Source organism: Hemiscyllium ocellatum, chromosome 37 (genome assembly GCF_020745735.1).
Source record: "Hemiscyllium ocellatum isolate sHemOce1 chromosome 37, sHemOce1.pat.X.cur, whole genome shotgun sequence".
Classification (NCBI taxonomy): domain Eukaryota; kingdom Metazoa; phylum Chordata; class Chondrichthyes; order Orectolobiformes; family Hemiscylliidae; genus Hemiscyllium; species Hemiscyllium ocellatum.
Genome location: NC_083437.1, coordinates 5,036,213 through 5,049,542, shown reverse-complemented (window position 1 = coordinate 5,049,542; position 13,330 = coordinate 5,036,213). Strand labels below are relative to the sequence as shown.

The 13,330-nt window shown below is 42.8% G+C and overlaps 1 protein-coding gene across 1 annotated transcript in view; it reads right to left on the bottom strand.

Annotated features, from left to right (window-relative positions):
• The window catches only part of epha8 (eph receptor A8), a 548,357-nt gene that overhangs the window by 91,863 nt on the left and 443,164 nt on the right, over positions 1-13,330 (bottom strand). Inside the window, exon 13 of the mRNA XM_060852189.1 lies at positions 10,917-11,126. Coding sequence (XP_060708172.1) covers positions 10,917-11,126 — 210 coding nt within the window. The remainder of the gene's footprint in view (positions 1-10,916; positions 11,127-13,330) is intronic.

Here is a 13,330-nt window from a genome sequence, read left to right as displayed (position 1 = left end):
CTAAAGGACATTAGTGACCCACTGAAAGAAGAATGGTTGATCACAGTTGAACTAAATGTGGGGCATGACAGCAAATCTGGAACCACTCAGATAGGGAAAGACTTGCCCTGCATTGCCACTTTTTACTACAATAGTGATCGCTGTTGAAAAAAAGTGTGTGGGGGCTGTGTTGGGTAAGGATTGAGTTTGGTTGCCCAGTAGAGATTTTCTGCGGAAGTGGATCCATGGAAAATAACACAAAGGAAGAATCAGATTTGTAGGGAGAGATAAAAACAGTAACAGAATAAGATAATCGAGTGAGAAGGCACAAGAGTGTTGGACACACTTGCTTAAACAAATAAACTGTTTCACAATCTGCATTGAACAAAGGGGGAGAACTGAGGCTATACAAATATTCACTAAGTGAGCAGTGCAAATCACTGGTTTGTTTTCAGAACATGAATAATTCTAGTGAGTTCAACTTTCTGCAGAAAATGGCAAGAATTTCAGAACATGATGGCCATGAAACAAAAACTGAATCTGACGGATTCAATCACCACAAACAGCACTCCCAATTTACGACCACTGGCTTCCATTTACATGAAAAATAGACTGAATCTCAGATTGTGATGATCATACCCTGCAGCAACACACAAAATCCTGCAATCCAATCAAATGAAAACAGAACTTGATTCATTTGCAAAAAAGCAGTTGCCTTGTCTATGCAAAGTCTTCTGTCAGTTATACTGCAGACCACGCCAAAACCAATAAGGCACTAAGCGACTTAATCCTCTTGGCCAGTTGTGACAGAATATCAGTTTCAATACAATTCCTTCAGGAGACCAATTAGGTACTCAGTTTAAATCTTTGTGGACAACTTTAATTTCAAACCTCGAATAATCATTTGAAAATGGTGATAATCACATTTGCCGATCAAGCCCATTTTAACACATATTTTGGCGTTCTGCCAAATTACACTACTACTGGGTGGACAGAGATTATGACATAGCCAATTTTCAATTGAAATTACAGAATATACATCACAACTTGAATAGTTAGCCACAGCCTGATTACTTTGGGTAAATAAACAATGGGCAGTATTATTGGTATTGAACTGACATAGTAACATAAAATTAAAGAGAGTGGGCCATTTGGCCCCTCGAACCTGCTCTGTAACAGGCTGATATGTCTGTCATCTCAAATTCACATTTCCAACTCATCCTGATAACATTTTTATCCCCTTGCTTGACAAGGATCCGTCTACGCCTGTTTTAAAATATTCAAAGACTCTGCTGCCACTCAAGTAGGGTTTCAGAGCCTCAGAAAAACACACCTCACCTGTGGTTAATGGGCAAGCCCTGATTTTAAAAGTGAATCTTTGTTCTCGATTCTCCCATAAGATGAAATAGTCTCTCCTTACTTATCCTGTCCAGACCTCTCAAAATTTCACTTCTCAGGCAGTGAAGGCGGTTAATGGTTTGTTGGTTTTCATAATGAGAGGATTCGAATATATATCTTGCTGCAATTGTACAGGGCCTGGGGGGAAGGGGTGACAGTTTAGCTCAGTTTGCGGGATGGTTGGTCGGTGAAGCAGTGTGAGGCCAACAGCATAGGTTTAAGCCCCACACTGACTGAGGTTACCATGAAAGACTTGCCTTCTCAACTTCTCGCCTCACTGGAGGTGTGGTGGCCCTCAGGTTAAATCACCACCAATTGTCTCTCCCTAATGACAGAGCAGCACTATGGTCTGGAAAGATTATGGGAACCTACAACAACAGGGCCTCAGTGAGACATATTGTGTATAGTTTTGGTCTCATTCATCTGAGGAAGGATGACCTGGTTACGGAGGGATTACAACAACAGTTTAACAAACTGATACCTGGGATGATAGTAATGACGTATGAAGAGAGACCGGAATGGTGAGGGCTTTATTCACTGGAGTTTTGAGGAATGAAGAGAGAATCTTTAGAAACCTATAAAATTCTAACAGGACTGGACAGAGTAAACGCAAGGAAGGTCTTCCTGATGACCAGAAAGTCCAGAACAGCTTACACAGTCCAAGGATTGGGGGAGGGGTGGGGAGGTGTGGGCCATTAAGGGCTGAACTGAGGGAAACTTTCTTCACTTAATGAATGGTGAGCCGATGGAATTCACTCCCACAAGTAGTGATTGAGCCAAAACACGATGTTTTCATGGAGGAGTTAGATGCTATTTGATTTCTTTAATCCTAAGAGTTGTATGAGGAGAAAACAGGACACACTGCTGGATAATCAGCCATGATCCTATTGAACGGTTGGGCAGGCTTGAAGCCCCAATGGCATACTCCTGCTCCTGTTTTCTACATGTGTTTTATGTCCTATATGTTCTAAACATGTCTAATATGTTTTAATAAAGTCACTTCCTACTTTTCAAAACTCTATTGGATATAATCTAACTTGTTCAACTCTTCTTCACTAGTCAACCCACTCATTTCAGGCATGAGATGAGCAAACCTTCTCTGCACTGCCTGCAAAACATTCCTTCCTCAAACAAGGTGACCAATACTGTACACAGTACTCCATGTGCAGTCCCACTGTTGTTCCATACAACTGAAATACAACCTCCCTACTAGTGTAGGAGATAGTGAGGACTGCAGCTGCTGGAGATCAGAGTTGAGTGTGTAGTGCTGGAAAAGCACAGCAGGTCAGGAAATATCCGAGGAGCAGAAAATTGACGTTTCGAGCCTAAGCCCGTAATCAGGAATGAAGCTAGTGGGTCGGGGCTAAGGGAAAAATAGGGAGGGAGGGTGTGGTTGGGGAGGGGAGGTAGTTGGGAATGTAATATTTGGATTAAGGTGAAGGAGAAGGTGATAGGTCAGAGGGGGGAGTGATGGACAGGTCTGGAGTGCTGTGCCAGGTTGGAGGCTTGGGACTGGGATAATGTGGGGGAAGGGGAAAAGAAGAAGCTGTTAAGATCCACATTTATCCCATGTGATTACAGGGACCCAGTGCGGAATAGGAGGCGTTCCTCCTCCAGATGTCAGGTGGTAACTGTTTGGTGGTGGAGGAGGCTCAGAATCTGCATGTCCTTGACAGAGTGGGAGGAGGAGTTGAAGAGTTCAGCCATGGGATGGGAGCAGTTGGTGGGTGTGGGTGTCCCAGTGATGTTCTGTGAAATGATCCGCAAGAAGGTGTCTTGTCTCCTCAATGTAGAGAACACCATATCAGGTGCAACAGATGCAGTAGATAATATTGGTAGAGGTACAGGTAAATTTCTGACAGACGTGGAAGGATCCCTTGGGGCCTTGGACGGAGGTGAGGGGAGTGGTGTGGGTGCAGATTTTGCACTTCCTGTGGTGACAGGGAAAGGTGCCAGGAGTGGGGTGTGGGCCAATGGGGGGTGAGTGGATCTGACAAGGGAATGGTCTTTTTGGAACGCTGATAGGGGTGGGGAGGGAAATAAATCTCTGGTGGTGGGGTGAGTTTTGAAGGTGGCAGAAGTGGTGGAGGATGATGCGTTGTATTCGGAGGTTGGTGGGGTGGAAGGTGAGGACCGGGGTAGGGGGGGATTCTGTCTTTGTTGTGTTGGGAGGGGTAGGGTTCAAGGGCAGTGGTATGTGAAGTGGAGGAGATGCGCTGGAGGGCATCATCAACCTGGAAAGGGACCAGGTCTTGTTATCACAGTCTGCAATTACACATTACTTATTGTTAGTCACTAACAATCTCTATTGGCAGCCATTCACCATTCTACCCCTCCTTTATCTTTCCAATTGTCTTCTCTCTTGTTGGGCTCTATCCCCACCTATTATCTACCTCTTAACTCCTCCCCTGACCCTATCTTTTGCAATATAAACAGACAATTCCTGCTACGGTCAGTTCTGAGGAAGGGTCACTGAGCCCCTCCAAAAAATTTTGATTTTCCAGCAATTTCGGTTTTCATTTCTGAATGATCTCCTGCTCTTTCGGTTTTTATTTATCACATACTGCCAGCTGAAAAAGATTCACTCACACTGACTGTCTGCCTCCTGTGAGCCAAGTCAATATGCTACTCCTGCACTCAGCTTTTATTTTCTGCAATAATATTTATAACATGCAATCAATTTGTGATCCATATGTCGATAGAATTCTTCCACATGTATCACTGCAGCTTTCTAAAAAGCTGTCATTATTTTTACGTTACGTCGAACTCAACAGTGTGGTTATTACTACACAACCTGCTCACCAGTCTCCCACAAGTGATTTTTTTTATTTTTATCATTCATCAATTCTACTAAGTATTATCTGCATCTTTGTTCCATGAACTTAGGTCATCACTTTCTGTTGTGCTAATTTCATCACAAACTTTCATATTTTGCTAGTTTCCTAAATGTCCCAATCCCTTCAAAATGGAATTCCTAATCCATGTCATCCTGTATCACGTCTGTTAAAGACTACCAGATTATACCTATTAATTTCTATTTGCGCTCTCAATTCATCCATTTTGGTTTGAATGCTACAACGTCCTGCTAAGGAATTGGAAATTGCACAGCTCTGAGCACGCTGCTGTGTAGCCTAAATAAACAGTGTTTAGCAGCTGTAAGAACTCTCGTCTGAGCTAGAAACAACATTCGAAGGACCCACATGTGAACACAAAGAAACAGAATGATAACGCTGGTGACATCAGTCCAGAAAATGATGCTCTTTCAGAATAATCTGAAGAGCCACGAGGCAAGGTTTAGCAACCAACAAGCAAGAGGATTCACTGAAGATAGTGGCTCGATGGCTTACCCAAAGTGGCGGCATGTCTGCACCATTACAGTAGTCCCTGCTCTTTCAGAGACCCTTAATTGTGGCTGAAGGTCCAATGTGAGCACTGACATAGAAGATGTGGAAAATGCAGGTCCACAGGATCACTTCAAGTCTTCATTGAAAGCAGCAAGAGCACCAAGTCAGTACTTTCCCAGACACATTGAGCTGTATTTTGAAGTGCTGATGTTGTTGTGGTAAGCATGGGTGACAAGATTATCCAGCAGAGGATATCCAATGCCTTCATGGGGCAAATTTGAACACTTACAGTAAATCTGCAATGCACAATCTTCTTTTTGGGTGGTACGGTGGCTCATTGGTTAGCACTGCTACCTCACAGGTACCAGGGTCCAAGGTTCAATTCCAGCCTCCGATGACTGAGTGGAGTTTGCACATTCTCCCCGTGTCTGCGTGGGTTTCCTCTGGGTGCTCTGGTTTCCTCCCACAGTCCAAAGATGTGCAGGTCAGGTGTATTGGCCATGCTAAATTGCCCTTAGTGTTAGGTGCATTAGTCAGAGGGATATGGGTCTGGGTGGGTTACCGTTTAGAGGGTCGGTTTGGGCTGAAGGGCCTGTTTTTACACTGTAGGGAATCTAATCTAAATCAGACTGATCATCTTCAGAGAAAAAGAGGGTACATCAAACTGGACAAGAAGCAGAAATTATGGGAGTTGCAAACATTCCTGGTCAAGTAGATGTTGGGTGCGCACCTAATGTGATAAGATGTACCAGGGTATTGAGGATCATTCTTTGGGGGAAGGGAGGGAGAGTAGGATAAAAATTAAATAATTTGTGTTAATTAATACCATTCTAGAAATTGGATTTCAAAACAGATACAGGCTACTTCTATGTAGAGTGTTCTTGTGGATCAGTGATTTAAATACAATGTTTTTCACAGAGAGGACATAACTGAGCATTGTGTTCATGGAATAATGGTAATACTGTTAGATTGTGACAAGTAAACATTAACACCATGAACTTTAATTTAAAAGAATTTTTGATGACCAAGGTTAGTTTTTAAATTCAGTTCCAAATACATGTGGGTTGAATTCAGAAGCCAGTTTAGTTTGTCCCTGAATGAAAATTCCAGTGAAGTTCAATTCAGTAGATAGCTTGAATTTGAACAACTTTTAAGCTACAAGAGTTGTGTTAGAAGTCTGTAGGTTATTAGCTCTGAGGAAATTTAGGCTCTCTGAAAAGTTCATGTCAACAGATTTGGCAAAGACTCAAATTGTGTGAAAACTGTCAGGAGTCAGTTTAATAGAATGCAAACAAGGGATTGAGATCAGGGTTTAATTTCTCTGGGCTTGAACCTCTGTCATGGGAAACAGCTTGAAGCTATGTTTAACTATGTATTTAGACAGCACTCTGTCATATAAACTTAGAGATTGTTGATTATTTTTATTACTTAGTTTGTCTAATAAACTGCAGTAGTTGGAAAATCTGAAGCCTCATGTGAATATATTTCCATTGCTTAAGTATCATATTAACAAATTAAATGCAAATAAATATGATCTATCAAGCCGGATTTCATTCTGGGATCCATCCTGTGCTGTTGTAACAGAGGATAACAAGAGCTGAAATCGTAACAAATCGTAAGAGATTGGCATAACAGTGAGTACATGCAAACAGATCAAAAGACAACAGCAACAAGGAACAGGAGAGAGTGTGTAATAACAGCATTCATCAAAAAGTCTCCAGGTAAAGTGCCAAGAGATATGAAAGGCAACTGCAGGCAAACAGAGAAGGATTTTTTAAAAAAGTATTTTAGAACTTTAAGTCCTACTTAGAGCTCACAAAGGTCAGAGAGCATGTTAGGAGAAAGTGAGGACTGCAGATACTGGAGAGTCAGAGTCAAAAAGTGTGGTGCTGGAAAAGCCCCACCAGTCAGGCAGCATTTGAGGAGAAGAGTCGATGTTTTGAACATAAGACATTCATCAGGAATATGGAGGGCACAGGGAGCCGAGAGATAAATAGGGGTGGGGTTGGGAGGAAAGTAGGTGGGAAAGTGATAGTTGGATGCAGGTGGGAGGTAATTGTTATAGGTTAGTGGAGTGGGTGGAGCAGATTGGTGGGAAGGAGAATGGACAGGTGGGACAGGTCAAGATAGCAGTGTAGAGTTGGAGGGTTGGATTTGTGATGAGGTGGAGTGAGGGTAGATTTGGAAATTGGTGAAGTCAATGTTGATGGCGTGTGGTTGTAGGGTCCCAAAACGGAAGAGGAGGCGTTCTTCCTCTAGTTGGCCAGTGGCTTTGACTTGGTAGAGCAGGCCCAGGAATTGCGTGTCCGTGGGAGAGTTGAAGTGATTGGCCACAGGGTGACAGGGTTATTTGGTGTGAGCAGACCAGAGATGTTACCTGATCCACTCTGGTAGAGGAGATCACATCAAGAGTAATGGATGTAGTAGATGAGACAGGTGGATGTGCAGAAAATCTCTGCCAGATTTGAAATGATCCTTTGGGGCCTTGGACGGAAGTGAAGGGGCAGGTGTGGGTGCAGGTTTGCACCTCGTTGGGTGGAAGAGAAAGATACTGGGTGTGGTGGGTGGGTTGGTGGGGGGGGTGTTAACTTAATGAGGGAGTCTCAGAGGGAACGGTCTCTGGAAGGCAGATAGGGTGGGGAGGGAAATTTTTTTTTGGTGGTTGGGTCTGACTGGAGGAACTTGCTTGGGAGAGGTCACAGCACAGAAACAGATAAGTGAATATTTTTAAATGTGGCCTTACAGTAAGTCTGCAGTAGTGAGTAGGGAGTGTTGTTTCTTAATTTTATGTTTTATTTGAGATATGCCTCTTGATTAAACTTATATTTTTAAGTTGTAAATATTAAGTTAGCCTGTAGAGGAATTAGACAACACTATTTTCTGGGTCTGTTGACAGAAAGAAGCAAAAATGGCCCTTAGTAGAGGGATACATTCTTGTCAGATGTGGGAGTTCAGGGAGAGTTTACATACTGAGGATTATATCTGCAATAAATGCTGTTGGTTGTGAATCCTATCAGATTGAATGGACCAGTTGGAGAGACAGTTAGAGGCAAGGAGGAACCTACAAGAGGATGTGATGGATGGCAGTTAAAGGAAGGGAGAAAACTTGCAGATACAGTCATAGATGGGTTAGCTCCAGGATAGGTAAGAGAGATAGGCAGGTAGTGCAGGCATCCTCTGTGGCTATCCCCATTTCAAACAAGTATGCTTGTTTGGAAAATATAGGGAGTGATGGATTCATAGGGGAATGAAGCACGAACAGCCAAGTTCCTGGTATCGAGACTGGCTCTAGTGCAATAAGGGTATGGCGGTTCCAAGAGATCAATTGTGTTAGGGGACTCTCTCAGTCTGAGGTACAGACAGACATTTCTGTGGCGAGCAGTGAAAAGTCGGAATGGTGTGTTGCCTCCCTGGTGCCAGGATCGAGGATCTCTCAGAGAGGGTGCAGAATGCTCTCAAGCAGGAGGTCATTGTACACATTGGAGCCAGTGACATAGGAAAGGAAAAGGATGAAATTCTGAAGGGAGAACATAGAAAGTTAGGCAGAAATTTAAAAAGGAGATCCTCGAGAGTAGTAATATCTGGATTACTCCTAGTGTTGAGCTAGTGAGGGCAGAAATAGGAGGATAGAGCAGATGAATGCATGGCTGAGGAGCTGGTGTATGGGAATTCACATTTTTGGATCATTGGAATCTCTTCTGGGGTCGAAGTGACCCAAACAAGAAGAATAGGTTGCATCTATATTGGAAGAGGATTAATATACTGGCAGGGAGATTTACTCAAGCTGAGGAATGAGATTAACCTGAGATTGGTACAGTTGAAAAAACAATTAAGTCAAACAGTCAGAGCAGGCAGGCACAAAGCAGAGCACTAGATAGGACTGATAAATGAAACTGCATTTATTTCAATGCAAGAGGCCTAACGGGAAAGGCAGATGAACTCAGGGCATGGTTAGAAACATGGGACTGGGATATCATAGCAATTACAGAAATGTGGCTCAGAGATGGAGAGAGCTGGCAGTTTAATGTTCCAGGAAGGATAGAAAGGGAGGCAAGAGAGGAGGGGGAGTGGCATTTTTGATAAGGGATATGATTACAGCTGTTCTGAGGGAGGATATTCTTGGAAATACATCCAGGGAAGTTAGTTGGTTTGAACTGAGACCTAAGGGGCAACTGTTCGATGCAGAGGGTGGTATGTGTATGGAATGAATGCCAGAGGAAGTGGTGCAGGCTGGTACAATTGCAACATTTAAAAGGCATCTGTATGGGTATATGAATAGGAAGGGTTTGGAGGGATATGGGCCGCGTGCTGGCACGTGGGACTAGATTAGGTTGGAATACCTAGTCGGCATGGATGGGTTGAAATGAAGGGTCTGTTTCCATGCTGTATATCTCTATGATGCTATGGCTGCAGGTGGCAAAAATGGCAGAGGACAATGTGCTGTATTCGGAGAATTGTGGGGTGGTAGATGAGGATTCAGGGATTCTATCCTTGTTGTGGTTGGGGGGTGGGGTTCACTGGCAGAGGTGCAGGCGGTGGAGGGTATGTGATGGAGAGCATTGTTGATCACGTTGGAAATATCCAAATGGCTAGTTTTTTGTCTGTTCAGTCCTTGAAATAGGCAGACATCTGCCATGTCCAGGAGTGGAATTGATCCTCCTGGGAGCAGACACTTCAGAGAAATTGGGAGTAAGGGATCACGTTTTTGCTCGAGGTGTGTGGGAAGGTGGGGTGGTGGGGTGGAGGGGTGGGGGGGGGTGCGGTGGTGGTTGGTGGGAGGGTTGTTGGTGTGAGGGTTGTTGGTGTGAAGAGGTGTAGCCAGGGTAGCTGTGGCAAATCAGTGGCTTTAAAATCGATGACTCTGTTGAGTTGGTCACTGGAGACAGAGATGGAAAGGTCCAGGAACAGGAGGGATGGAGTTGTCAGAGATGTACATGTGAAATTGGGGTCAGGGTGGAAGGTGTTGGTGAAGTTAATGAGCACAAGGTGATGCAGATACAATCAATGTTGCGGAGGAAAAGGTGGGGGATTGTGCCGGTGTAACTCCGTAAGAGGGACTGTTCCATGTCTGTCACCACAGGTTATAGTGATGTGGATTTGGTTAAAAATAGGACATGGAGAAATGGTTTTGAATGACATCATAAATGGGAACAAATTGTGAACCCAACAGGTAAAACCTGGCCCTATTCTGTGTGCCACAAAACATCACAAGGCAACCCAAAATAACAGACAATGGGGTAACCTTTCCTGTCAGTTTAGTAATAAATCCACAAGCCAAATTCTCTGACAATTCAGCGTTCCTTCAGTAATGAACTGAAATTAGACTGAGCTCATCTGCACAATTAAGAAACTCAAAGCTTTGACGATGAATCTTGATAACTTAAAGATCTAATCTAATGATTCGTACATTATTCCACACTGCACTTTGCACCTATTGCTCTGTACCTGGAGTTTTATTATATTACAGAATGATTGTTCGTAGCCTGACCTCAGTGCAGTCCTTGACTGCAATGCAAAATGATCTTTTAAAAATAAAAGACCTTTGAAGTGAAATTGAAATATTAGTTTAACTTATCAATAGCTTGGTGTCAGCCATTGGCCACGGGTGACATACTAACCTGTGTCAGACAGCTACGGATTGAAGTCCAATTTCAGCAACTTGACTATCCAATCTAGGCTGACATCCCCAATGCACTAGTATGGTAATGCTCCCTGTCAGTGTTGCCATCTCTCGAGTAAGACACTAAACCACAGCCCTGCCCATCATCTTAGATGAGAGCTAAAACCTCTATGGCATATATGAGCCAGGAAGTTTCTGGTGTAATCTTCTTTGGAGACAGACTCAAAATGTTGTCTGTTTCTGTCTTCGATGATGCTAATAGACCTGCGGACTTTCTCCAGCATTTTCTGTGTTTGCTGCCCAGAACATTATCAGGATGCCACTGCCTCCTCCAAGTCACTAGCCACCTTTCATTAAGAGACCAGATATGGAAACAAACCTTTCTGCTGGATGTTGACAAATTGATGGTGGTTTTGCACTTTGACCTGAATGTATGACATGGTGTAGATGCAAATTCTGATTTGAAAAGAGCTTGCATTTCAATAATCACTTTAGACCTCTCTAACATCAACAACACTGTCTATGTTAGAACATCAACAAGAAAGCAAAACATAAATTAAAATTCTAAAATTTACCGTTGTGGTGTAAGCTGCATCTGGATCATCTTCTAAAATTCGAGAGAGACCAAAGTCTGACACTTTACACACCAAGTTACTGTTGACCAGGATATTTCGTGCTGCAAGGTCCCTGTGTATGTATCCCAAGTCTGACAAATACTTCATTCCAGCCGCTATCCCACGAAGCATTCCAACAAGTTGGATGACGGTGAACTGACCATCATGTCTCTATAGCAATAGAAGTTTTAAAAAAAAAATCAGTTTCCAGTGATTCCAGTCAGCTAATGCCTCAAGGACATTTTTCATAAACAGGAAATTTAATTTTTCTCTTCAAAAATGAATCCAAGCAATGACTTTAAGTTTGATCTTGAATAAAATCTCTGCAAAGCGGGTCCTTATGTTTCAGAACTTCAGTTTACAACACAAGCTCACTGAAAGGAAACACCAGGACAAAGTCTCACTATCAATGCACAGACAATCTCTATGAAGGAAAACTCAAGTTAGCTTAACCAGCATTTATGTGACCCAACTCCCCAGTTTACTGCCTAAACGGAGGTGGTGAAAAATTAACAATCTCGTCATTCCATCACTATAGGTGGTAAGAGCTTCAGGGAGATTGCACAGCAAACTGTCAGAGCCACTCAGATATGAACTTACTCAGAACATTTCTGGAGAGAGATACAAAAAGTGCCTTCATGTCAAACACTGGGCAAGATGATTTTATCAGGTATTTACAGAGCGGAGGGTGCCTCCTTTGGGTTGCGCTATTTTTATTAGTTGCTGCAGGTACATTTTGCCCTGCCATTTTTGGATTATTTGCTCCTTGATGCTATAAAAGGTGTGTGTGTAACACTTGCTGGGTGACAGGTGTAGCCCACCTACTATGTAGGATTCAATTTGAATGGTCAGCATGGTCACTGCTTGGACTTACCATGGGTTGCTGGGTAAATTATCCGTGACATGAAAAGCTGAATTTTAACTTCAAGTGAGGAAGGGCTAGCAGGAAATCAAGTGTCGACTGGTCCTACAGCAGGTTTTGATGTGGTTCTTTAGCTTAGCCATGAATCACCTTCCAGATTCCGGTTTTCCCAACAAAGTGGAATGATGTGGGAGTAATCAAGTTACATTAAATGAAGCACTTGATCTGATAAAGATACTCACAATCATGAGAAGCCTGGACAGACAGGGAGAAAGCTGCTCCCATTCATGGAGCAATCAAGAACTAGTGAGCAGACATTTAATATTATTGGGAACAAAAAGCAATGTTGATACGAGGAAAATCAATTTTATGGCAGGAGTGTGGTCAGGGTCAGGAATGAACTGCCCAAGAGTATGGTGGAGGAAGAGTTAATTCAAGCTTTTAGAAAGAAATTGGAAAGGAAACACTTAGAGCTGTAGAGAATACAAGGGAAGTAACAATAGGTGTATTGTCCCTTCATGGACACAACAGCTGATGGCCACCTTTCCTTCTCTAACCATCCTATGGTTCTCATCTGCATGATGATAAGCTTCTCCTTTCTGAAACATCAGCCAAACATTAAATGTTTTGCCCCATAACAGAATTTGTTTCAACGTCACAAGGCGTGGCAGGACTGTTGAGATTATTTGTCTCTTTTCTGAACCTTACTTACAGAAATGATTAATTTTGATGAATGTCTTAAATTAATTAGGAATAAAATTTACATATTTTTGGTGTAAAGGATTGATTACATTGAAAACTTATTAGTTAAAACACTGGTATTGAATTTTGCAACAAGCATTTTGACGCATGTTCATTAAATTGTCTTTTTCAGAAAATCTGTGTGGTAACTGGGATCTCTGCTCATGTACTATGAAGAATGTAACTCAGCTCTGCATCGTCATCCTCCTGAAGATTTGTAATTTGTGTTCTGAAGATTCAAATTCCTATTTCGTCTCTGACTAAAGTCACTTTGAGTAAAGTAGGGAAGGTTTGAAGGAAGGAGAATGGGTCTGTGAAGGCTAATCAATCAGATAAGTTTGCAGCAAAGCGGGGGTTGAGATGACCAAGGCCCTCGAGTCTTCAGGAATGAATAAAATTTCCTGAAGCGATAGTTTATTGGCTGAGTTGTGTTCAGCTCTGAGACACTTGATTGGCCAAGACCTGCTGGAGATGTACGATGGTATGCTTCCTGCTGATGCCATGTGCGAATCCGTGAGGAAAGGGTATCATCACCCTCATCTACAAGTGGAAGGGGAGAGGGAGGAAATCAGAAATTGGTGACCAATTTCATTGCTGAATATGGATTACAAAATCACGTCTAAGATCACTGGCAACAGATCAGGCCTGTCCTGCTCTGTGACCAAACTGTGCTGTACCAGGCAGGATTATTTCAGAGCCTCATGATCTTCAGTGATATAATTACTGCTATGCAGGATAGGGGAGTGGATACCTGAATCATCAGCCTGGACCA